Here is a 25,784-nt window from a genome sequence, read left to right on the forward strand (position 1 = left end):
GGACAAGGCTCCCTTCCCAGTGTGGCAGTGACTTGATAACTATGTCACACACAGGTCACACACAGCCACAGACCCCAGGACTGGTTTAGTGGAGATGGATTGATAGCCACAGGGGACACTAGAGGCATATTAATTACAAATGGTCACAACCTAAACTCTGCTGCGCAGTGACCAGGGGGTGGAAATCCAGATCCCTAAGCAGCATTTTGTGGCTTTTGCCTGACTCTGTCATTAACGTTGGCTCACCACGCGCCTCCCCACCAGTGAGAAAGAGCTGATCCAGATTAGACAGCCAATTCCAGGAGAGGGCTCACAGCTGTACATCCCAAGTGGAGGGAGGCGCCTAAATCTCTTTGAGTGGTGGGATTTAGACCCCCCTCCTCAGCATTTCCTACTGGCTAGTTTGGGGGGCTCCCCACTCCGCGGGCTGGCTTGGTGGATCCCATTCTTAGGTGCCCGATCCTCCTCTTGCATTGCACAGGGAGCCTGCGCCCCAAACCTTGGGCAGAGGGCTCCACTGGGCTGCAGGGCACCTAGTCGTTAAGTGCTGCAATGACAAGCCAATGTCCCCTGTGTGGATCTAGCCCCCAGTGGCAGAGACCAGCTGGAAAACTCACAGAATCTGCTAGAAAAGAGCCATTGGGCCCTCATGGCTCAACCCCGCTGTGATACCTTGGCACCCCCATATTCACCATTATGATGTAATTAGGATAAGTTCTGTACAAAGTCTGCCTTGTGACGTAGCATTCAAAAAGACTTGGTCTGTTGAACATTAATATCCTGTTGGATTGTATGTGGTGTTGTTCTACGTGGAGTTATGACGTTGTGCTGTGTGTGTTACTGAAAGATGTTGTGAAGTTACCCACACCTAACCTTTCAGGTTCAACAATGAAGAAGCTAGACAGTGCTAATGGCCCATCAACAAAGACAATGGCCATGGAAAAGGCTTGTCCTCACCTGGGGACCCTTCAGTCAGCCAATGGATAATGGCTGCCATGACTCATCAAGCATGTGACTAGATCACATGATACTGAACTCCATTTTGGTACCTGTATTTTTCCACAAATTGGGCTGGGAACTTGGCTTGGAACAAAAGGGTTCTCGCCATATGGAAGAAACTATAAAAGGGGGAAGTGACATCACCAAGGGGCCTCAACTCCCTCTACAACTCAACACCTGGAAACACCTTAGAAACAAAGACTGAACTGGGGAAAGTGGTGGTCCCCATAAGCGCCAACTTCCCTTCTTGTCCCTGGGTGCTTGACGTCCCCTCTGCCCCCAGCCCCGCCCCCAGCCCCCTCCCCACTCCACCCCTTCCATGAGGCCCCGGCCCTTCTCTGCCTTTTCCCACCCTTTCCACGCCCCCCTTCCAACCCCTTCCCCAAAGTCCCCGCCCCAACTCTGCCCCCTCCCTGTCCCTATTCCAACCCCTTCCCCAAATCCCTGCCCTGGCCCTGCCTCTTCCTCACCTCCTCCCCTGAGTGCACCATGTTCCTGCTCCTCCCCCGCCTCCCGGAGCTAACCCTGCCAAACAGCTGTTTGGTGTCAGCCAGGCGGGGAGGTAGATCCTGCCAGGAGACGTGCTCGCAGGTGGGTCATGCCCTTGACATACAGGAGCGGGGCCTCAGCTTGGGCTCGCTTCCTCATCAAAAAGGTTTCCCAAGTCATGAGACAAAGGGCGGAAGAGGCGGCTGGGCCTCTTCTGTCCTGAGCCACTTCTCTTCTGGAATAGCCCCAATGGGGAGCCAGAGCAGCATGTGGAGACAGCTCATCCCCAGGGTGCATGGGGAAATGAGCCTCTTCCTAAGGGGTTCACTGCAGGGTTCTGCGGGGGATGGTGCAAGGCATGGCCTGATGGTTCTGTTTGCATCAGATCCAGTTGGCACAGAGCACGAGGCCTTTGCAGGCCGTCAGTGCCAGGACCCGGCCCCCTCTGCAGGGCGTCCCCCTGGCATGCAGCGAGCCTTAATCCTGAGTGCTTGTTAAGCACTAATCTGCATGGAGCCCAGCAAGCAGCAGGATGGAAGAGGGATTGGTGCCAGGGCCCACGGGAACCTGCTGGGGAGCAGGGGCACGAGGTGGATGAGGCGGACGAAGGGGGGTGTGTGTGCAAGAATGAGTCAGGGGGGCAGGAGACAGGTGGGAGGGGGAGAGCAAGACAGTCACAAGCAAAGGTGTGAAAGGGGAGCGTGGAGAACAAAAGGAGGGAGACAAAGGAAAGAAACACCCAGCCTACGGGGATATAGCAGCAGAGCTGCCGTTAGGGTCCAGTGGGGCAATCAGAAAGGACCCTTCCACGCAGGGTTAATTGCCCCATGAACCTCCCCCTCCAAGGCTGGGGTGTCCCCTCTGGATGCCGGAACATCTTTGGAGTTTTAAGCACTGAGCTGAGCTACCATCACAAGCCACCCATACCTTAGGGTCCTTGCGGTCAAATGAAGGATGGTGGCTGATGCCCGTGCGCTCTCCGCTCACCATGCCCAAGCTCCCCTGCCTTGGTGCGAGCTGCCCGGGCTTCTTCTCTACCCATGATCCCAGGTATGGCCCATGCTCCCACTGCCTCCATACATTGCACTTCCGGCTAAAGGAAAGGAAGCCCAGAATAGGGTGACCAGATAGCAAGTGTGAAAAATTGGGACGGGGGTGGGGGGTAATAGGTGCCTATATAAAACAAAGCCCCAAATATCGGGACTGTCCTTATAAAATCGGGGGACATCTGGTCACCCTAGGCCAAAAGCAGGAGGAGATGGGAAGGACCTTGGTGCCCAATGCCCTAGTCAGTTACAAAACATTGACTGGGTAGGGCACCCCCTCCTGCAGCTAGCTAACTCCCTCAGACACAGGGGAGACAGGGGCAGGGACAGAAATCTGATGACGTACAACAAGGACAAGTGCAGAGTCCTGCACTTAGGACGGAAGAACCCAATGTACCCAAGAACCCAATGTACTTTGCTACAGACTAGGGACCGAATGGCTAGGCAGCAGTTCTGCAGAGAAGGACCTAGGGGTGACAGTGGATGAGAAGCTGGATATGAGTCAACAGTGTGCCCTTGTTGCCAAGAAGGCCAATGGCATTTTGGGCTGTATAAGTAGGGGCATTGCCAGCAGATCGAGAGACGTGATCGTTCCCCTCTGTTCGACACTGGTGAGGCCTCATCCGGAGTACTGTGTCCAGTTTTGGGCCCCACACTACAAGAAGGATGTGGAGAAATTGGAGAGAGTCCAGCGAAGGGCAACAAAAATGATTAGGGGTCTGGAACACATGACTTATGAGGAGAGGATGAGGGAACTGGGCTTGTTTAGTCTACGGAAGAGAAGAATGAAGGGGGATTTGATAGCTGCTTTTAACTACCTGAAAGGTGGATCCAAAGAGGATGGATCTAGACTATTCTCAGTGATAGCAGATGACAGGACAAGGAGTAATGGTCTCAAGTTGCAGTGGGGGAGGTTTAGATTGGATATTAGGAAAAACTTTTTCACTAGGAGGGTGGTGAAACACTGGAATGCGTTACCTAGGGAGGTGGTGGAATCCCCTTTATTAGAAGTTTTTAAGGTCAGGCTTGACAAAGCCCTGGCTGGGATGATTTAGTCGGGGATTGGTCCTGCTTTGAGCAGGGGGTTGGACTAGATGACCTCCTGAGGTCCCTTCCAACTCTGATATTCTATATTCTATGATTCTAGGGATTTTGCCAGCACTCCTCAAGGCAGGGCATTCTGGCTGGGGTGGTGTGTTACCTGTTGTCAGTCAGGGGCTCCCTTGGTTGACCTGGACTCCCAGGGGGACACGGGCGCTATGAATTTCCCTCCTTGGCACCCTCCACTTGCAGATCTCAAGGCACTACCTCAATATTCAGTCTCCCCGGAGATAAGCCAGTTTATGAGCTGGAGAAATTGAGGCACAGGCAGCAGAAGTGACTTGCCCGAGGTCGCCCAGCAGCAGAGCCAGAAATAGACCCCAGGAATCCAGGCTGCCATGCCACCTGCTCTGGCCACTGCCCCAGTCTATCTCCCTGAGTGACACACACATGAATGAGAAAGGGACCACTGAGGACCACCCACCCGTGGCCGTCTCGGAGCTTTCCATGTGCAGCGTGGCTGCAATGGAGGTCACCTAAAATGGAGTCAGCACTTTGCAGGTACCTAGACCGAGATCCATCGATTCCAATGGGAGTTAGGAGCCCAAATACCTTTGAGGTTCTCTGGGCCTGTTAGGATTTCCTCCCCACCCTGAACTCTAGGGTACAGATTTGGGGACTGGCATGAAAGACCCCTACGCTTATTTTTACCAGCTTAGGTTAAAAACTTCCCCAAGGCACAAATTCTTCTTCCTTGTTCTTGGATGGGTACAGCTGCCACCACCAAGTGAGTTAGACAAAGATTCAGGAAAAGGACCACTTGGAGTTTCTGTTTCCCTCAAATATCCCCCCAAGCCCCTTCACCCCCTTTCCTGGGGAGGCTTGAGAATAATAAACCAACCAAATAGGTAAACCAGATTCTTAAAAAATAGAATTTTATTATAAAGAAAAAATAAGTAAAAGAAACACCTCTGTAAAATCAGGATGGAAGGTAACTTTACAGGGTAATCAGATTTAAAACACTGACGATTCCCCTCTAGGCAAAACTTTAAAGTTACAAAAAACAGGGATAAACCTCCCTCTTAGGACAGGGAAAATTTACAAGCTAAAACAAAAGATAATCTAATGCCTTTTCTTGCTTTACTTACAATTCTTGTAATTTCTTATTTTTGGCAGGGTTTTAAGAGATGGTTTTTCCTGCCCCGGTCCCTCTCTGGTGCCGAAAGAACCCACATAAAGAGACAAACAAAGCCTCCCCCCTTCCAGGTTTGAAAGTATCTTCCTTCCCCATTGGTCCTTGTGATCAGGCACCAACTAGGTTATTTGAGCTTCTTAACCCCTTACAGGTAACCTCTGGCCAGAAGGTATTTTATATTACTACATACATAAATGTTGTTACCCTTCCCTTTATATTTATGATATGCCCCCCAAATCACAGAGGGTGGTGAACAGCCTGTTTCACACTGGCTGTGATTTCTTCCTGGATTTTTAGGAGAAAATGGAGTTAATGAGACACATGCAACTTTAGATATACTACTGATTATATAAAAACTAACAATATTTTTCACATTTTAAGAACAATTTTAACCAGTTTATTTTGGGAAACTTTTACGGCATTAGCCACCTTGTTAGAAGCTTTTGAAATGTGTTGTATTTTAAAATTAAAATCTGGCAGAGCTAAACTTTATTGAAGAAGTTTTTTGTTATTTTTCTTGACAGTATGAAGCCACTTTAGTGCAGCACGGTCGGTTTGCAGGTGGAAACGCCGTCCGCAAACGTATGGGCGTAGCTTTTTTAGAGCTATGGTGTAACATTCCTTTTCGCTAATTGACCAGTGGCTTTTCCTTTTAGACAGTTTTTTGCTGAGAAACACAACAGGATGGAATTTTTGATTTGGTCCTTTCTGCATTAAAACTGCTCCCACACCACGCTCGGACGCATTTGTGGTTACTAGGAAAGGTTTGTTAAAGTCTGGGGCCCTTAGCGCAGGGTCAGACATGAGTGTTGCTTTAAGCTGGTTAAAGGCCTTTTGACACTTTTTAGTTCACTGAACTGCATTTGGCTGAGTTTTTTTGGTTAGGTTTGTTAGTGGGGCGGTGATTTGGCTGTAGTGCGGTACAAATCACCTGTAATATTTGGCCAAGCCTAAGAAGGATTGGACCTGTTTTTTTACTTGGGACAGGCCACTTTTGAATAACATTTACTTTGGCCTGTAGGGGGTTGATAGTTTCTTGACCCACCTGGTGTCCAAGGTAAGTCACTTTGTTTAGGCCTATTTGACACTTTATAGCCTTAACAGTTAGTTTTGCCTTCCTTATGCGTGCTAAGACTTTTTGCAGATGCTTCAGGTGTTTTGCCCAGGAATCAGAAAAGATGGCCACATTATGAAGGTAGGCAACTGCAGATTTTTCCAATCCCTCTAGGAGACTATTTACAAGTTTTTGGAAGGTGGCGGGTGCATTTTGCAGCCCAAAAGGGAGTACATTAAATTCATACAGCCTGACATGGGTGGTGAAGGCTGACCTTTCCTTGGTGGGTTCATCTAGCGGTACCTGCCAGTACCCCTTGGTTAAGTTTAAGGTAGAGATGAACTGGGCCCATCCCAGTTTCTCTAATAGTTCATCTGTGTGTGGCATTGGACAGTTGTTTGAGCGAGTTACAGCATTTAGCTTATGGTAGTCCACGCAAAAGCATATTTTCCCATTTGGTTTGGGAACTAGAACCACTGGAGATGCCCATGCTTTGTTAGAGGGGCGGATTACACCCATCTGTAGCATGTCCTGGATCTCCCATTCTTTAGCAGTTTTAGCTTGAGGAGACACCTGGTAAGGTTGGGCTCTAACTGGGTGAGCATTACCTGTGTCAATGGAGTGGTATGCCCGTTCAGTCAGTCCTGGTGCGGCTGAGAACGTCGGCGCATAGCTAGTGCACAGCTCCTGGATCTGCTGTCACTGCATACACCCAAGGGTCAAGGAGAGGTTCACCTCTTCCACACCACCAGCACTTTTCCCTTCATAGTAGACAGCTTCAGGCCACTCAGCGTCATCTCCTCCCTGGGCTGTCAACTGACAAAGCTTTAATTCTCTGGGCCCTGGTCTACACTAGGACTTTAGGTCGAATTTAGCAGCGTTAAATCGATGTAAACCTGCACCCGTCCACACAGTCTTTATTTCGACTTAAAGGGCTCTTAAAATCGATTTCCTTACTCCACCCCTGACAAGTGGATTAGCGCTTAAATCGACATTGCCGGCTCGAATTTGGGGTACTGTGGACACAATTTGATGGTATTGGCCTCCGGGAGCTATCCCAGAGTGCTCCATTATGACTGCTCTGGACAGCACTCTCAACTCAGATGCACTGGCCAGGTAGACAGGAAAAGAACCGCGAACTTTTGAATCTCATTTCCTGTTTGGCCAGCGTGGCAAGCTGCAGGTGACCATGCAGAGCTCATCAGCACAGGTGACCATGATGGAGTCCCAGAATCGCAAAAGAGCTCCAGCATGGACCGAACGGGAGGTACGGGATCTGATCGCTGTTTGGGGAGAGGAATCCGTGCTATCAGAACTCCGTTCCAGTTTTCGAAATGCCAAAACCTTTGTGAAAATCTCCCAGGGCATGAAGGACAGAGGCCATAACAGGGACCCAAAGCAGTGCCGCGTGAAACTGAAGGAGCTGAGGCAAGCCTACCAGAAAACCAGAGAGGCGAACAGCCGCTCTGGGTCAGAGCCCCAAACATGCCGCTTCTATGATGAGCTGCATGCCATTTTAGGGGGTTCAGCCACCACTACCCCAGCCGTGTTGTTTGACTCCTTCAATGGAGATGGAGGCAATACGGAAGCAGGTTTTGGGGACGAAGAAGATGATGAGGAGGAGGAGGTTGTAGATAGCTCACAGCAAGCAAGCGGAGAAACCGGTTTTCCCGACAGCCAGGAACGGTTTCTCACCCTAGACCTGGAGCCAGTACCCCCCGAACCCACCCAAGGCTGCCTCCTGGACCCAGCAGGCGGAGAAGGGACCTCTGGTGAGTGTACCTTTTAAAATACTATACATGGTTTAAAAGCAAGCATGTGAAAGGATTACTTTGCCCTGGCATTTGCGGTTCTCCTAGATGTAGTCCTAAAGCCTTTGCAAAAGGTTTCTGGGGAGGGCAGCCTTATTGCGTCCTTCATGGTAGGACACTTTACCACTCCAGGCCAGTAACACGTACTCGGGAATCATTGTAGAACAAAGCATTGCAGTGTATGTTTGCTGGCATTCAAACAACATCCGTTCTTTATCTCTCTGTGTTATCCTCAGGAGAGTGAGATATAATTCATGGTCACCTGGTTGAAATAGAGTGCTTTTCTTCAGGGGACACTCAGAGGAGCCCATTCCTGCTGGGCTGTTTGCCTGTGGCTAAACAGAAATGTTCCCCACTGTTAGCCACAGGGAGGGGGGAAGGTTGAGGGGGTAGTCACGCGGTGGGAGGAGGCAAAATGCGACCTTGTAACGAAAGCACATGTGCTATGTATGTACTGTTAACAGCAAGGTTTACCCTGAAAGAGTGTAGCCACTGTTTTATAAAATGTGTCTTTTTAAATACTGCTGTCCCTTTTTTTTTCTCCACCAGCTGCACGTGTTTCAATGATCACAGGATCTTCTCCTTCCCAGAGGCTAGTGAAGCTTAGAAAGAAAAAAAAACGCACTCGCGATGAAATGTTCTCCGAGCTCATGCTGTCCTCCCACACTGACAGAGCACAGACGAATGCGTGGAGGCAAATAATGTCAGAGTGCAGGAAAGCACAAAATGACCGGGAGGAGAGGTGGCGGGCTGAAGAGAGTAAGTGGCGGGCTGAAGACAGGGCTGAAGCTCAAATGTGGCGGCAGCGTGATGAGAGGAGGCAGGATTCAATGCTGAGGCTGCTGCAGGACCAAACCAGTATGCTCCAGTGTATGGTTGAGCTGCAGCAAAGGCAGCTGGAGCACAGACTGCCACTGCAGCCCCTCTGTAACCAACCGCCCTCCTCCCCAAGTTCCATAGCCTCCACACCCAGACGCCCAAGAACGCGGTGGGGGGGCCTCCGGCCAACCAGCCACTCCACCACAGAGGATTGCCCAAAAAAAAGAAGGCTGTCATTCAATAAATTTTAAAGTTGTAAACTTTTAAAGTGCTATGCTTAAAGTGCTGTGTGGCATTTTCCTTCCCTCCTCCACCACCCCTCCTGGGCTACCTTTGTAGTCATCCCCCTATTTGTGTGATGAATGAATAAAGAATGCATGAATGTGAAGCAACAATGACTTTATTGCCTCTGCAAGCGGTGATTGAAGGGAGGAGGGGCGGGTGGTTAGCTTACAGGGAAGTAGAGTGAACCAAGGGGCGGGGGGTTTCATCAAGGAGAAACAAACAGAACTTTCACACTGTAGCCTGGCCAGTCATGAAACTGGTTTTCAAAGCTTCTCTGATGCGTACCGCGCCCTCCTGTGCTCTTCTAACCGCCCTGGTGTCTGGCTGCGCGTAACCAGCAGCCAGGCGATTTGCCTCAACCTCCCACCCCGCCATAAACGTCTCCCCCTTACTCTCACAGATATTGTGGAGCACACAGCAAGCAGTAATAACAGTGGGAATATTGGTTTCGCTGAGGTCTAAGCGAGTCAGTAAACTGCGCCAGCGCGCCTTTAAACGTCCAAATGCACATTCTACCACCATTCTGCACTTGCTCAGCCTGTAGTTGAACAGCTCCTGACTACTGTCCAGGCTGCCTGTGTATGGCTTCATGAGCCATGGCATTAAGGGGTAGGCTGGGTCCCCAAGGATACATATAGGCATTTCAACATCCCCAACAGTTATTTTCTGGTCTGGGAATAAAGTCCCTTCCTGCAGCTTTTGAAACAGACCAGAGTTCCTGAAGATGCGAGCGTCATGCACCTTTCCCGGCCATCCCACGTTGATGTTGGTGAAACGTCCCTTGTGATCCACCAGAGCTTGCAGCACTATCGAAAAGTACCCCTTGCGGTTTATGTACTCGCCGGCTTGGTGCTCCGGTGCCAAGATAGGGAGATGGGTTCCGTCTATGGCCCCACCACAGTTAGGGAATCCCATTGCAGCAAAGCCATCCACTATGACCTGCACATTTCCCAGGGCCACTACCCTTGATATCAGCAGATCTTGGATTGCGTGGGCTACTTGCATCACAGCAGCCCCCACAGTAGATTTGCCCACTCCAAATTGATTCCCAACTGACCGGTAGCTGTCTGGCGTTGCAAGCTTCCACAGGGCTATCGCCACTCGTTTCTCAACTGTGAGGGCTGCTCTCATCTTGGTATTCATGCGCTTCAGGGCAGGGGAAAGCAAGTCACAAAGTTCCATGAAAGTGCCCTTATGCATGCGAAAGTTTCGCAGCCACTGGGAATCATCCCAGACCTGCAACACTATGCGGTCCCACCAGTCTGTGCTTGTTTCCCGAGCCCAGAATCGGCGTTCCACAGCATGAACCTGCCCCATTAGCACCATGATGCATGCATTGGCAGGGCCCATGCTTTCAGAGAAATCTGTGTCCATGTCCTGATCACTCACGTGACCGCGCTGACGTCGCCTCCTCGCCCGGTATCGCTTTGCCAGGTTCTGGTGCTGCATATACTGCTGGATAATGCATGTGGTGTTTAATGTGCTCCTAATTGCCAAAGTGAGCTGAGCGGCCTCCATGCTTGCCTTGGTATGGCGTCCGCACAGAAAAAAGGCGCGGAACGATTGTCTGCCGTTGCTCTGACGGAGGGAGGGGCGACTGACGACATGGCTTACAGGGTTGGCTTCAGGGAGCTAAAATCAACAAAGGGGGTGTCTGTACATCAAGGAGTATTTCAGGCAGGACTTCACGGAGGGTTCCAATAAGAAATGGTGCACCTAAGTTATCGTTCTTATTGGAACAAGGAGGTTAGCCTGGCCTCTGATTGATACATGGCTAGATTTACCTCGCTGCACCTTCTCTGTGAGTGACTGCAGTGTGACCTAGAGGAATGAGTCCCCTAGACAGGGGAGGAGGCAAATGAGTACAAAACAAATCTGGTCTATTTCTTGTTTTGACCCACTCCATCTATCTTTTACATCTTTGGCTGGCAGCAGACGGTGCAGAAGGACTGCATGCCATCCACATCTCATGGCTGCTCGGCAGAAGATGGTACAGTACGACTGCTAGCAGTCCGTATCGCCTGCCCGCTCACCATAAGACGGTTCAATAGGACTGACTGCAGGACTAAAGAGAATGACCTGGTCAAGTCACTCCAAATTTAGTCCCTGCGGCCATGTCTGCCCAGGCGCTCCCAGCCGACGTGGCCAGGAGCACCTCGGACATGACGATGACAGCTACCAGTCGTACTGTACCGTCTGCTGCCACAAGGCAAGGGGTTGCTGCTACTGTGTAGCAATGCCGTACCGCGTCTGCCAGCACCCAGGAGACATAGGGTGACGGTTACCTGAGCGGGCTCCATGCTTGCCGTGGTATGGCGTCTGCACAGGTAACTCAGGAAAAAAGGCGCGAAATGATTGTCTGCCCTTGCTTTCACGGAGGGAGGGAGGGAACGGGGGCCTGACGATATGTACCCAGAACCACCCGCGACAATGTTTTAGCCCCATCAGGCATTGGGATCTCAACCCAGAATTCCAATGGGCAGCGGAGACTGCGGGAACTGTGGGATAGCTACCCACAGTGCAACGCTCCGGAAGTCGACTCTAGCCTCGGTACTGTGGAAGCGCTCCGCCGAGTTAATGCACTTAATGCACTTAGAGCATTTTCTGTGGGGACACACACACTCGAATATATAAAACCGATTTCTAAAAAACCGACTTCTATAAATTCGACCTTATTCCGTAGTGTAGACATATCCTGGAATAAAAGGGCTTTAGAGAATTAACATGGTATACCTTAGGCTTTCGGTTGGAGGTGGGGGATGCTAGGAGATAGTTAACAGCTCCCAGGCGCTCTTGGACTGTGAATGGCCCTTCCCACGACGCTTTCATCTTATGGGCCTGGAGCACCTTTAAGACCATGACCTGGTCCCCTACTTTGAAGGAACGCTCTCTGGCATGTTTATCATACCAGGCTTTTTGCTCTTTTTGAGCATCCTGTAGGTTTTCTTTAGCAAGAGCTAAAGAGTTTCGGAGGGTGTTTTGTAGGTTCTTTACAAAGTTCAGAATGTTAGTTCCTGGAGAAGGTGTAAACCCCTCCCATTGCTGCTTCACCAACTGTAATGCCCCCTTAACCTCGCAGCCATACACAAGTTTAAATGGTGAAAACCCTAAACTGGGATGTGGTACAGCTCTGTAGGCAAAGAGCAACTGCTGCAACACTAGGTTCCAATCATTGGAGAGCTTATTTATTTATGTATTATGGCCCCCAAAGTTTCATTAAACTTCTCCACCAGGCCATTTGTTTGATGGTGGTAAGGGGTGGCAACCAAGCGGCTCACCCCATGAGCTTTCCAAAGGCTTTTTATGGTCCCTGCCAGGAAATTAGTCCCCGAATCTGTAAGGATGTCGGAGAGCCAACCTACCCTGGCAAAAATATTGGTTAATGCCTGGCACACACTTTTAGACCTGGTGTTGCTTAGAGCTACTGCTTCCGGCCATCAGGTGGCAAAATCTATGAAAGTCAGTATGTACTGCTTTCCTCTGGGTGTCTTTTTTGGGAAAAGACCCAGAATATTTACAGTTACTTGAGGAAATGGAACCTTAATTATGGGGAGTGGCTGGACAGGGGTTTGGACCTGGTCTTGGTGTTTTCCCACTCTTTGGCACACCTCACAAGACTGGACATAAGTAGAAACGTCCTTGCCCACTCCCTTCCAGTGGAAAGACTTCCCCAAACTGTTTTTGGTTCTTTGCACCCCAGCATAGCCACTAGGATGATCGTGGGCTAAGCTTATGAGCTTTACCCGGTACTTAGTTGGAACTACCAACTGTCTCTGAGGATGCCAGACTTCCTGGTGCCCACCAGAAAGAGTTTTCTTGTATAAAAGTGCTCTTTCTACAACAAACCAGGATCGAGTAGAAGAGCTGAGAGGCGGTGGGTTGCTTTGAGCCACTATTCAAGCTCCCTGGAGGATCTTATCTGCTTTCTGCTCAGCCTGGAACTGTTCCCTTGATGCTGGAAACATTAGTTTCTTACTGGATTGTGGACTTGGGCTTGGTCCCTCGGGAAGCGATGCAAGTGATGGGGCTGTTTCCGTTGACCGTGAACTGCTCTCCGCTGGTGCACTATGGGGTTTTTCAGGCTCTGGCTGAGCCTCTTGTGTAGGGTTATCTGCTGCTGCCAGGGCAGGCTCAATGGTGCCCTCTGGTGTTGGAGCTGTAGACGGGGTTGCAAGCGCTGGACTCAGAGCTGGCAATGGTTCTGGTGCTGGTGGCTCCGCCAGTTCCAGTTTTGGGCCTGGCTCTGGCTGGGTCTCTGCGACTGGATCAACTACTGCTGTCAGAGACGTTGGCATGGGGTCCGGTTCCACCACCTCAGTCTGGGTCTCTGGTAACACAGATTGGGCCCTTGTAGAAGTTTACGGAACAGAGCTAGGTGTGAAGGCTTGCTTAGCCTGGCTGCAGATGACCATTCCCACCCTCTTGGCTAGCTTCACATGATTGGCCAAGTCTTTCCCCAGCAGCATGGGAATGGGATAATCATCATAGACTGCAAAAGTCCACATTCCTGACCAGCCCTTGTACTGGACAGGCAACTTGGCTGTAGGCAAGTCAAAAGAGTTTAACCTGAAGGGTTGAATAGTCACTTGGACCTCTGGGTTGATTAAGTTGGGGTCCACCAAGGATTGGTGGATAGCTGACACCTGTGCTCCAGTATCCCTTCACGCGATAACCTTCTTCCCGCCCACAATCACAGTTTCCCTTCGCTCTGAGGTTATCTGGGAGGAATCTGGGCCTGAGAACCTTTGGTGTGACCCCGGTGTAATGAACTGTAATCTGTTGGGGTTTTGGGGCAGTTGGCCTTTACATGCCCCACCTCATTACATTTAAAACATCGCCAAGCTGACTGATCAGTGGGGCGAGGTGGGTTGCTGGAGAATGGTGTGGTGGGAGAATAAGGTGTCTGGGGTTTTTCTTGGGGTGCAGGTGGGGCCTTGGGCTGCCCGCGGTGATATGGTGTGGTCTCGGGGTGCCCCTTCTGGTATCCGCCCAACCTGCGACCAGGGTTGTTCCTTTCTGCTACCTCCACCCATTTTGTTCTGATTTTCCTTGCCTCTTTGGCGGTCTGGGACTGCTCGTATTGATCAGCATAAGAAGCAAGACCTTCTTCTGAGTCCATTTTCTTAACCCATAACCAATGTTTTACTTTATTATTGGTCACAGTCAGGAACTGCTCCTGTACAACCAAATCACACTTTCCTTCAAAGCTAGTTACAGCCCTTCCTTTGACCCATTTATTTAACAGATCCTTCATCTGGTTTACATAAGCCACATTACTTAGTCCAGGCCCTCTCTTAAAGGCTCTAAATTTTACTCTGTAAGTTTCAGGTGTAATTTGAAATTGCTTAAAAACCAAATCCTTAAATTTACCATAGCCAGAAGCATCCTCAATAGGCATCTTGTTGAATATGTCCAGAGCTCTTCCAGTTAATTTTGCTACCAGTGTGGTCATCTTGTGATCATCAGGAATTGTATGGAGGGTGCACAGTCTTTCAAAGGTGATGAAATATTCAGCAATATCACTGGATTCATTATACTGTGGACATAGTCACTCCCATTTGTGGATTTTTGGGGCAGTGGAGCCAGCAGCTGAAGGGTTTTTATCTCTTCAACTCCATAACAGCCAGGTCATGCTTCCTCTCTCTTTCCCTCTCCTCCTGAGCATGCTTCTGGGCCTTCCTCTGGGCCTCCATAGCTCTCTTGTGGGCAGCCTTTTCTCTGGACACTTGTGCATCAATCTCCATCTGTCTGAGTTCCAGCTGTCTTTTATGTTCCTTGTGTCTTTCCTCAGCTTCAGATCTGGCTAATTCCAGTTTTTTCTGGACATCACTTTCTGTCATCCTAGCCTTTCTGCACTTAGCCTAGCTTAACCCAAGAGCTAGAAAAAAAAACAACAACACAACTTGTGAATTGCCTTGCAGGACTTAACTACTCTGCCCTGAGGCAGAGAAAAAAAAACTCCAGCTGCTCTCAGCTAAAAGAAAAAAAATGTCACCTCCCTGCTTTCCAAGCAGCGAAAGAAAAAAAAAGTCCTTTTAATATCCTGAGGTTTGTGCTTCTGGTTCAAAATGATCCCACCACTAACACCATGTCAGGGTTCCCTCCCCACCCTGAACTTTAGGGTACAGATGTGGGGACCAGCATGAAAGACCCCTACGCTTATTTTTACCAGCTTAGGTTAAAAACTTCCCCAAGGCAAAATTCTTCTTCCTTGTTCTTGGATGGGTACAGCTGCCACCACCAAGTGAGTTAGACAAAGATTCAGGAAAAGGACTACTTGAAGTTCCTGTTTCCCTCAAATATCCCCCCAAGCCCCTTCACCCCCTTTCCTGGGGAGGCTTGAGAATAATAAACCAACCAAATAGGTAAACCAGATTCTTAAAAAATAGAACTTTATTATAAAGAAAAAAAAGTAAAAAAGCACCTCTGTAAAATCAGGATGGAAGGTAACTTTACAGGCTAATCAAATTCAAAACACAAAAAATTCCCCTCTAGGCAAAATTTAAAGTTACAAAAAACAGGAATAAACCTCCCTCTTAGCACAGGAAAAATTTACAAGCTAAAACAAAAAATAATCTAATGCCTTTTCTTGCTTTACTTACAATTTTTATAATCCTAAATCTTATTTTTGGCAGGGTTTTAAGAGATGGTTTTTCCTGCCCCTGGTCCCTCTCTGGCTCCCAAAAAACCCACCAAAAAACCACAAACAAAGCCTCCCCAACCCTCCAAATTTCAAAGTACCTTCCTTCCCCATTGGTCCTTGTGATCAGGTGCCAACTAGGTTATTTAAGCTTCTTAACCCCTTATAAGTAACTTCTGGCCAGAGGAAATTTTATATTACTGCATACATAAAGGTTGTTACCCTTCCCTTTATATTTATAACAAAGTCCTACCCCAAGACAGGGGAACCACAGCCCCGAGATTAACCATGGCTTCTTAAAGGGCATCACCACCTTCCCAGCCCCTTGTAATGCTGCACCGGGAACTTGTTGGCTCCCCAGCATGGTCCTTAGCTCCTTAGAGAAATGGTGCAGCTGAGGGATGGAAAATCCCAGCCCCTTGCTTGGCAGGGGTCATTCTTGGAGGGGATTTAAAAAGCAAACAAATTAAAACCAGATTTGGGAAGCAAAGGCTGAGTTCCATGGCTCCTGGGGCTAATCTTCCCCCGGGGGAGGTGGGCTGGAATTAAAGACGGGGAAATGTGCCTGCTTGCTTTCGGTGGCTCCCTTCTGAACTCTGAAAGCATCGGAGAGGAGTTGGACGGCACCTATGGAAGCAACACATCTGTGTTTCACATTGATAAAGTTCCGATTTCCGTACTCCAGGCTCAATGACACCAGCCTTGTCTACAAGAGAAAACTGTCCCAATTTAGCCAAACCAGTTTCAATCTGCTGTAGCACAGAACCTTCCCGCCCACCTCCCCATCTATCCATGCTCCTGTTTCAGGGGAAGGGTTCCTGGCACCCGTGTGGCTTATCTTGATTCCAGAGGGCAGGTCTACACTACCACTGAAGTCAACCTAGCGTACGTTGCTCAGGGGTGTAAAAAAGCCGTCTATACATGCTCTCCCGCAGACATCGCTTCTGCTTCTCGCCGAGGCGGAGTAATGATGCTGGCGGGAGAAAGCGCTCTCCTGTCTGGTGCAGCTGCACCGAAGCAGCACTGTAGTGTAGACGTGCCCTCTAAGACTGGCGCTCTTAAACCGAAACAGGCGAGGAGAGATTGGCACCGATTTAACAGCATCAGTTTCTAAACCCATTCCAGTAAATGGGTGTCATTTTCTCAGGGCTCGGGGGCTGCGTTTTCCATTTCTCTGAGTGGGACTCCCTGCCTGTGGCCATCATGGGCTGAGTTGCTTTGGGAAGGACGTAGAGCCCAAAGGCAGTAAAGAAAGAGCTGCTTTAAAAAAGCGATTTCACTAAGGCTGCAGATCCAGCCCCTGCTGACTGCTCCTTCCTACCCCAGGGTGCCTTCCCGGCTGTGCCAGCTTAGTGTACTGATGCGGCTAAGGCTTCGCTGCGCTGCATGGGGACAGCAGGCTGGGTTCATGCACCAGCAGACCCAGCAAATCCATTTCTGCTTTGATGATAACATGCACATGGTGTGCAGGACTAACAGAGGACTGCTGCCCTAGGCATGGCAGCCCTACCCCACTTTCTTTGCTGGACAGGCAGCAAGCCTAGTGATTAGAGCATGAGTTGGGAGTCAGGACTCCTGGGTTCTATAGCCAGCTCTGTTACTGCCTCACTTGGGCATGTCACTTCCTGCCTCTGTGCCTCAGTTTCCCCATTTGAAATACAGGGTAAGCACACTGGAACTTCTCATCTCCAACCCCAAGCAGGGCCGTGAAGCCTAGTTCATGCAGAGCCTTGTAACGCTCAGGCGAATTGCTGCCAAGTGTGGCTTTTTCCCACACATCTGCCCCTCACCCCTCTTGTCTCTACTAGCTGGGATGAGAACTGTGCCTCCTCCCCCCTGGCTGCCCCCCATAGTCCATCACCCCATTGTTATGTTCGTGGCACACACCCAGAGACAGCTAAAAATACCATCTTGGCAGGTTGCAATATAACCCCACTTTCATCCTCATAACTCAGAACGGGAGCACACAGTAACCTGAAGTCCATGCTCAGGGGCCAACTGGTCGCCGTATTTGGGGTCAGGAAGGAATTTCCCCCCCCAGCTCAGACTGGCAGAGGCCTGGGGGTTTCTCGTCCTCCTCTGCAGCATGGGGCACAGTCACTTGCTGGTTTGAACTGGAGTAAATGAGGGATTCTCTGTAACTTGAAATCTTTAAATCAAGGACTCCAGTAACTCAGCCAGAGGTTCTGGGCCTAGTGGTGGAGCAGGTGGGTGGGTTCTCTGGCCTGTTACGTGCAGGACATCAGACTAGATCAGTGGTGCTCAGACTGCAGCTCGCGAGCTGCAAGTGTCTCTTTAATGCGTCTCCTGCGGATCTTTGCAGCCCATTATATTAACACAGTGTCATTTAATTATTAACTGATCTTAACAATTTCCATCCCACCATCAACTTCAGCCTGGACCAGTCCACACAAGAGATCCACTTCCTGGACACTACAGTGCTAATAAGCGATGGTCACATAAACACCACCCTATACCGGAAACCTACTGACCGCTATTCCTACCTACATGCCTCCAGCTTTCATCCAGACCAGACCACACAATCCATTGTCTACAGCCAAGCTCTACGGTACAACCGCATTTGCTCCAACCCCTCAGACTGAGACAAACACCTACAAGATCTCTATCAAGCGTTCTTACAACTACAATACCCACCTGCTGAAGTGAAGAAAGATTGACAGAGCCAGAAGAGTACCCAGAAGTCACTGGTAACCTCCTTCCAGCCTGACAGTTCACCTTTCAGCGTGACCCGCTGTAGTCTCCCCTTTAACCAGTTCCTTATCCACCTTTCAGTCTTCATATTGACCCCCATCTTTTCCAATTTAGCTAATAATTCCCCATGTGGCACCGTATCAAATGCCTTACTGAAATCGAGGTAAACTAGATCCACTGCATTCCCTTTGTCTAAAAAATCTGTTACCTTCTCAAAGAAGGAGATCAGGTTGGTTTGAAATGATCTACCTTTTGTAAAGCCATGTTGTATTTTGTCCCAATTACCATTGACCTCAATGTCCTTAACTAATTTCTCCTTCAAAATTTTTTCCAAGACCTTACATACTACAGATGTCAAACTAACAGGCCTGTAGTTATCCGGATCACTTTTTTTACCTTTCTTAAGAATAGGAACTATGTTAGCAATTCTCCAGTCATACGGTACAACCCCTGAGTTTTCAGATTGATTAAAAATTCTTGCTAACGGGCTTGCAATTTCATGTGCCAATTCCTTTAATATTCTTGGATAAAGATTACCCGCCCCCCCCCCCCCGATTTAGTCCCATTAAGCTGTTCGAGTTTGGCTAATCGATGAGTCTCTTTAGACTTGGTATGGCAACACCCATTTTTCATGTTCTTTGTGTATATACACCGGACCCTCGCTATCGCCCGCATCGCTGTAGAGCAGATTCGCTTATAGCGTGGTCGCGGCGATGGATCCCACATTTAAATATTTAAATTGGGATTCATGACAATGCATCCCCTGCGTTAATGTGGGACCGCGCATGGATCCCAAGCCCCGGGCTATAGCGAGGGTCCGGTGTATCGTCCTACTGTATTTTCCACCGCATGCATCTGATGAAGTGGGCTTTAGCCCATGAAAGCTTATGCTCAGATAAATTTGTTAGTCTCTAAGGTGCCACTCCTGTTCTTTTAACTGATCTAAGTTATTAACCAACCAGGATGCTTTTCCTATGCTATTAATAGGGCCCTACCAAATTCGCGGCCATGAAAAACATGTCACAGACTGTGAAATCTGGCTATTGGAGGGAGCTCGCAGTATTGCCACCTTTACTGACTTCTGTGCTGCTTTCAGAGCTGGGCGGCCAGAGAATGGTGGCTGCCAGCCAGGCACTCAGCTCTGAAGGAAGCACCACCAGCAGCAGGAAGGAAGTGAGGGCGGCATGGTGGGGAGGGGAGTTGTCACTTTTTTGAGCGGGGGCAGGGCCAACCTTATGGGTGGGTGATGTGGGCGACTGCCCAGGGCGCCGTGATCAGAGGGTTGCTGTGGTCACCACGCAGCCAGCCCAAGGCCCTTTTAATCCCCAAGCGCTGGGGAGGGGCAGGGCGGGGGCTGTGGGCACCCCGGGGCTGGGTCAGTCCCACCCCCAGCAGCAGTGCAGAAGTAAGGGTGGCAATGCCACACCAGGCCACCCTTACTTCTGCGCTGCTGCTGGCAGGGCGCTGCCTTCAGAGCGGGGCACCCAGCCAGCTGCCACTGCTCTCCAGCTCTGCCTCTCTGAAGGCAGTGCAGCACAGAAGTAAGGGTGGCAATACCGTGACCCTACTACAACGGCCTTGCGACCCCGGCCCATGATCCTGTTTTGGGGCAGGATCCCCACCGTTGCAACACCATGAAATATCAGATTTAAATATCTGAAACCATGAAATTTAAGATTTTCGAAAGCCTCTGACGGTGAAATTTACCAAAATGGACTGTGAATATGGTAGGGCCCGAGTTATTAACCAATTAAGATATCAACTGGCCCTAAGTTATCAACTTATTTGCTGTGAGAATAATATAAATATGTATATATATATATATATAATAATGTATATATCATATAATAATATTCTATATCAACTAAATATTTCCCCATCATACTGTTTAAATATGAATAGTACTACAGTAAATGAAACCATGAATTCACACTGCTCTGGCTCTGTTGCGTAATGCTGATCGCTAATTTGGCTCCTGAACCACTGAGGTCTGAGTACATTGGACTAAATGATCATGATGGTCCCTTCTGGCCTTGAAGTTGAGGAATTTGTGAGAGACAAAGCAGGCTGCTCCCTAAGGAAGAGAGGCACCACTCACCCCACCATGCTCTAGGCTGGTTCGGGCCAGCCTGACTGCCCATCACCATTTGCAAGTTTCCCTACGAAGGCCCCTAACCTGCAAGCAGGACCAGGAACCCCTCCACCGTCACCCTCCACACTCGTAAAGGGATTGCTTGCAATTCAAGGACAGTCCTCAATACTCTGCACCCTTCAGACGCTGCAATGCCACTCCACTTGGGTGCTGATGGTTTGTGATTGGTCTCCCCTGAACAGTGAGGGCTCTCTGTATCCTGAGCCAGCTTGTGCCTCTAGAGTGGCTGGTCCATCTGTGATAAGGGCCTCCTGGAGAGAAGGGGCTTCGGCACTGGGGTGGGGAGAGATAACAGCCCTCAGACTTTCACTAGCAGCTACCAGCACAGGGCTCTTCATACACAGGCATGGACTAAACCCCCGACTCTCCCTGTCATGGCATCGGGGGAAACTGAGGCACGGAGCATGCAGGGGACTGCCCAAAGCAGAAGCAGAGCCGTGAGTAGAACCTGGGAGTCCTGATTCCCCCCACTGTGCCGCACCCAGCAGACCGGCCTGGCTCAGACGTTGGCAGAACAGGGTCTTTGATTTGGTGTCCACCCAGCGGGGACAGCCCAGACAGCAGCTGAGCAGCTCCCCACAGCCAGTCACATCACAGCATAGACGGCACCAGGGCCTGGGCCAAGTCCCCGAGCCGTTCCCAGCCTCGGGGACCACTCCGGGCCACTGCGACAGCGGCACCAGAGACGGAGAGGTGACATGAGCACTGCCTGTGAATTTCCCTATAACCGTCTGGGGGATCGCCCGAGAGGGGTGTACAGCTGGAAGAGGAGGAGATGGGGGTGTGGGGGGCGGGGTAGATGGACAGATAAATTGCTGGTGGAAGGATAGGCCTAGACTTAGTGCATCGTCCATTTCATGCGTTCCGCGTGCCCCCACAACTCACAGAGATCTATAACCCAAACTCTGCAAACAAACCCACATCTGTTCCTCTCGGGAAGTGCATAAAAAGCCCCGACTAAGCCCCTGAGTGTGGAGGCTGGAGCACTTCATTTATCACAGTCAGCTGGAGCCCAGGGGGACTTGATGCAGCCCTTTGACTTCCCAAACAGAGTTCTGCCTTACAGCCAACAGACAGACGCAGGGGGCGGGGGGCGGGCTGTGTATATCATGACATTGCTCAGCACATTGCTGGCCCCGGATTCTCCCCAGCTAGTGGATCAGCGACACAAGGCTTGGGGGGGATAGGGGGGGTGAGAGAAAGGGGTGGGAGGAGGGTGGAGTTTCTCTTGACCCAAGATCCTGTTTCAACAAGTGGCCCTGTCCAGAGAAGGAGAGGGGTGAAGGAGGGAGCTATTTAAAGAAAGCTGGGAAGTCTCCTCTATTGACTGCTTTTTCCTTTCCTCCTCCTGCGTTCCTTCCATCCATCCCCCGGCGCCCCGGGCTGACAAAGATGGGGAAAGGGGTGAGTAGGACACTTTGAGTGCATTTTAAGGGGCTCGTGCTGGGAATGTCTTGAATGGGACTGAAGACGACAGTGCTGCTGTGGTAGAAAAAGAAGCGGGTAAACGAACCTAAACTAAACGCCACATTCCCCGAAGGAGAAGTGGGTAAACTCCGTCTACCCGAGTTTGCCCTCAGCTACGCGACGGGGGAACGAGGGACTGGAGAGCTTCCAAGTTTGAGACAGGAGTGAAGCAGCACCAAAGGAGGGGGAACGTGGGGATGTACCTTTCTGGGGCTTGTTTGTGCAGCTTGGAGGGCAGGCAAGGCCAGTGCTTAATATGTGCCAGGGCTGAGTGCTGACACCTCTAGGCTTGGCAGTTCAGAGCCCCGGCACCTCTGGGCTTGGCAGTTCAGAGCCCCGGCACCTCTGGGCTTTCTGCATCAATTATGAATGTAAAAAAATTGCTTGAGCCCTGGCACCTCTTTCATTACAACTTAAGCACTGGGCAGGGCACCCCGCTGCACCGGGCCTGGTCTCTCATTCCATAATTGCCATTTCCAATCCACCCCCTCCCCTTCACTGCAGGGAAACATTTTTGCAACCAAGCGAACAATCCGACGGAGGGTACCACTTACCAAACAATGTGACCGCTGGGTAAACAGCCCCCTCGCCAGGGCTGGGTCAGAGTCCAGGTGGGGGTGAAGGAGTTGGCCAGGGCATTGGCCCCGGGGATTATTTGGAGACGTAGGTTGCATTCCAAAAGCAAAATCAGCTCAGCTGTCCTCTGCATGCCACCGCTGGGATCAGAGAGCTGGCTTAGCCAGGAAGTTTGTTTGAATCAAGTGGGGTTCCCCGCTGGTGTTTTCAGCTCTTCGGGAACTTTTTGCAGCTGGTATTAAAAAATACCCCAACTGGTGCAAGCTGGCTCCACTCCACTGCCCCTTAAACCTCCTTGATTTCCCGAAAGCTGTTGAGACACGAATGACATTTTGGAAGGAGCAATCCAGCCCAGCCGTCAAACCCCCCTTGCATTATCACAGGTGGGCTTTGCCGCATTGTGGGGTAGTTTGAGGAGAGAGGGGCATGTGCCCCAAATCCCTTGAAACGCAGAACAGAATTCCTCCAACCTGCAACGGCAAACTCCTCGCTCTGCTTTGCTAATTAGTTCCCCAGAAGCTCAACTGCAGAGTGGGTTGATTTATTTATGTATGTAGAACAGCCAGATCTGTAGGAAATGCCAAAGCCTGGGAACTTTTGTGGAGCATGAATTCATTAACTAGATTTATACACTGCTCCTAACACATGACTCACGGGAACCTGAAAGAAAACATGGGGAAAGTGCGATACAGCAAACAGTGTTTAGAAGAAGGATTGATGAAGTAACAGTTTAGGAAGGCAGTGCGTAGACTAGGGAACTGGTAGTCAGGACTCCTGGGTTCTGGTCCCAGTTCTGGGAGATGAATGGGGTCTAGTGATCAGAGCAGGGATCTGGTTGTCAGGACTCCTGGCTCCAGCTCTAGGAGAGAGTGGAGTCTAGTGGGTATAGCAGCCCTGTCAGGACTCCTGGGTTCTGTTCCCAATCCTGTCACTGACTTATGGTGTGACCTTGGGCAAGCTACTTCACTTCAGTGTCACCAACTGTCTAATGCGTTTGTTCTCCCTCTGGTGAGTGGATCCAGAATTGATCAGTTGTGTATCCTAGATCCTATAGTGCTTGTGGAGATTCGCCTCTGGCTCAGATGGCAGGGGGGCTAGGCCTTGGAAGGTGTGGGTTCCATCCCTGCTGTGCTTCTGAAGCCCCATAGCTGGGAAGTTCCCAGATGATCACAGGTTTGTTATAATTTTCATTCACCTTTGAAGTTCCCAAATGGGAGGCACCATGGAGGGGCAAAGAAGATTTCGCAGGGTTATTTTAATAATATTTTTCAGCCAAGCAATTATCTTATACAGAAGGGAGAATGAAAACCACAGTGCCTGAAAAATAACTCTTCTCTTTAAACAGCTTCAATGGGGAAAACAATTTCCTGTGCCCACAGGAAGGGCTCAGAATGGGGGGACAGCAAGGAGACATGCATAGGAAACATACAGGGCTAAGAGTGGTCATAACCCTACAATAAGTGCTGCTTAGGGGATAGAACCTGGTCTGCATGTGGGTGCATAGAACTGCCCACACAGAGCTCAGCACAGGATTAGAGCCTTCAATAGCATTTAGCCTTCTTTTATTATCCGGAGCCCTTTGAAGAGGTTTGCCATGTGACTAGCTCTAGCTACAATACTTAGGGATGGCTGAAAATTTTCCGGTGAAATTTATTTTCAGCGGAAAATCGGGTTTTTGACTCAATATAATTTTTTGTGCAAAGGGTCGGCTTGCCGGACATTTTCTGGCCGTTTCCTGTTGAAAAAACCTGAAAACCGAAATATTTTGGCCAAGAAAGCACTTGTTCCCCTTTTCTGAGCTCATTTTTCGTTATTTGAATTTCTGGTACAAAAAGATGATTTTCCCATGGAAAATGTAGATGAAAAGGAATTTTTGGTCTGTTTTCCTCAAAATTTTCTGTGGCAAAACCACCCATTTTTTGAAAAGTTACATAAATACCGAATAACAACATCTTGCATTGATACAGCATCTTGCAAGAAGAGATTTCACAGCTGTTGCTCTGGTGACGCTTTTGGGGTCAGAGGAAACATAAATGAAGCAGGATGCAGTTTTTCACTGTTATTTCTCTGTGAGAACTGCCCCAATTGTCACATTTCTGTGTTCCGTGGCACCCCTGAAAACTTCACATCCGCAGCAGGATCAGAACTCTGATCCACCTGCTCCAAAACAACCCCTGAGCAAAAGGAGAATCCCCATTACCTAGGAGCAGTATGAAGCCTATGACACACAGCTAATTAGTTGGGATCCCAGCCAGTTGAAGGCAGTCATGCACAGATGCACTAGCCAGTTCATTGCACTGTTGAAAATGACAGCCGGCCAGATGCCACAGCAAAAGAAATATTACATGAGCGTACTGCAGTGTGTTCGGGGAGACTCCTGACTGGGGCTGTCGAGGGACCAAAAGAAATGTGACCCCCCCCCCCATTCAGAGACTCCACACCAGGGTCATGCTGAGCCCAGTGCCCGCTGGGACAGGATTTGGGGAATTTAGACAGTTCTTGCTGGGCAGATGTGGCCCCTAAAGCTCAGGGTCTGGTGCCTCACTCACAACTCTCTGTGCAGCCACCCGGGCATGGCACTTGCCTGCCAAGAGATGCCAGCTAGAAAGAGATGCAGGAGGGAGGACGGTGTAGATGAGCCACAGGGTCACGTCTTGACCCCCAACCCTGGGAATCATTGGCTTAGGGGAGATCTATGGAAAGGCACAGTGGACAGGGCTCAGGTGGGGATTCGGATCCAAACTCCATCGTAGGTCAGGCTCTGGCTGCCAGAGTCTCAGGGGTGAGTGAAAGGACCCTACTGAAGGCACGGGACCCTTTTCGAGCCCCCTCCCCTTGAGACTCTTGGCATTCTGGGCAGACTTTAATTAAACCCCACAGCACCCCGTGTGGTCCCCTCCAGCTGGGGAAACCAAGCCACAGAGTCGAGCAGCGATTTGCTTAAGTTCTCACTACAGTCAGTCACAGAAGTGGGAACAGAACCCAGGAGTCCTGTGACACTCTTTGCAACCACCAGGCCCTGCTCCCGTCCCAGAGCTGGGAACAGAACCCAGGAGTCCTGGTACAGTCCAGCTCTGTACCTTGGGCATGGTGCAGGTGTATGTAAGCTCCCCAAGTCGGGGCTTTTTCTCATCTGGCCCCCAGCAACTCCCTGTATAGGTCTCTGCCCCACCCAGTCACCTGGAAGAGGCAAGGCACAGCTGGGGCAGTGTGTGGGGGTCTAGGACCTGTAATATTCTTCCAGGCCATTGGCCCCATGTAAATCCCAGCTTGGAGCTCTGGGCCCCCCTCTAGTGTTCGGGATCAGAACTGCAGCCCCATGAGCATGGCTGGCTGAAGGAGCGAAACTCCTGTAATGGCCCCAATCCTGTGGCTAGTGCGCCCAGTGAGAGACTGGGGGTGGGGGACATGAGGAGCTCAGGATAGGGCCCAAAGCATCTAACTCACCTGTGCTACTGACTACAGGCAGAGGCTCGTTCTGCCAGGTCTCCTCCTGCT

General features: G+C 50.1%; 1 protein-coding gene across 1 annotated transcript in view; it reads left to right on the top strand.

The window, feature by feature from the left end:
* Positions 1-21,491: 21,491 nt before the first annotated feature.
* LOC311512199 (sodium/potassium-transporting ATPase subunit alpha-2) overlaps positions 21,492-25,784 on the top strand; it is a 51,637-nt gene continuing 47,344 nt past the window's right edge. Inside the window, exon 1 of the mRNA XM_084613289.1 lies at positions 21,492-21,647. Coding sequence (XP_084469415.1) covers positions 21,636-21,647 — 12 coding nt within the window. The 5' untranslated portion in view covers positions 21,492-21,635. The remainder of the gene's footprint in view (positions 21,648-25,784) is intronic.

Source organism: Lepidochelys olivacea (genome assembly GCF_965140295.1).
Source record: "Lepidochelys olivacea isolate rLepOli2 genome assembly, chromosome: 24".
Classification (NCBI taxonomy): Eukaryota; Metazoa; Chordata; order Testudines; family Cheloniidae; genus Lepidochelys; species Lepidochelys olivacea.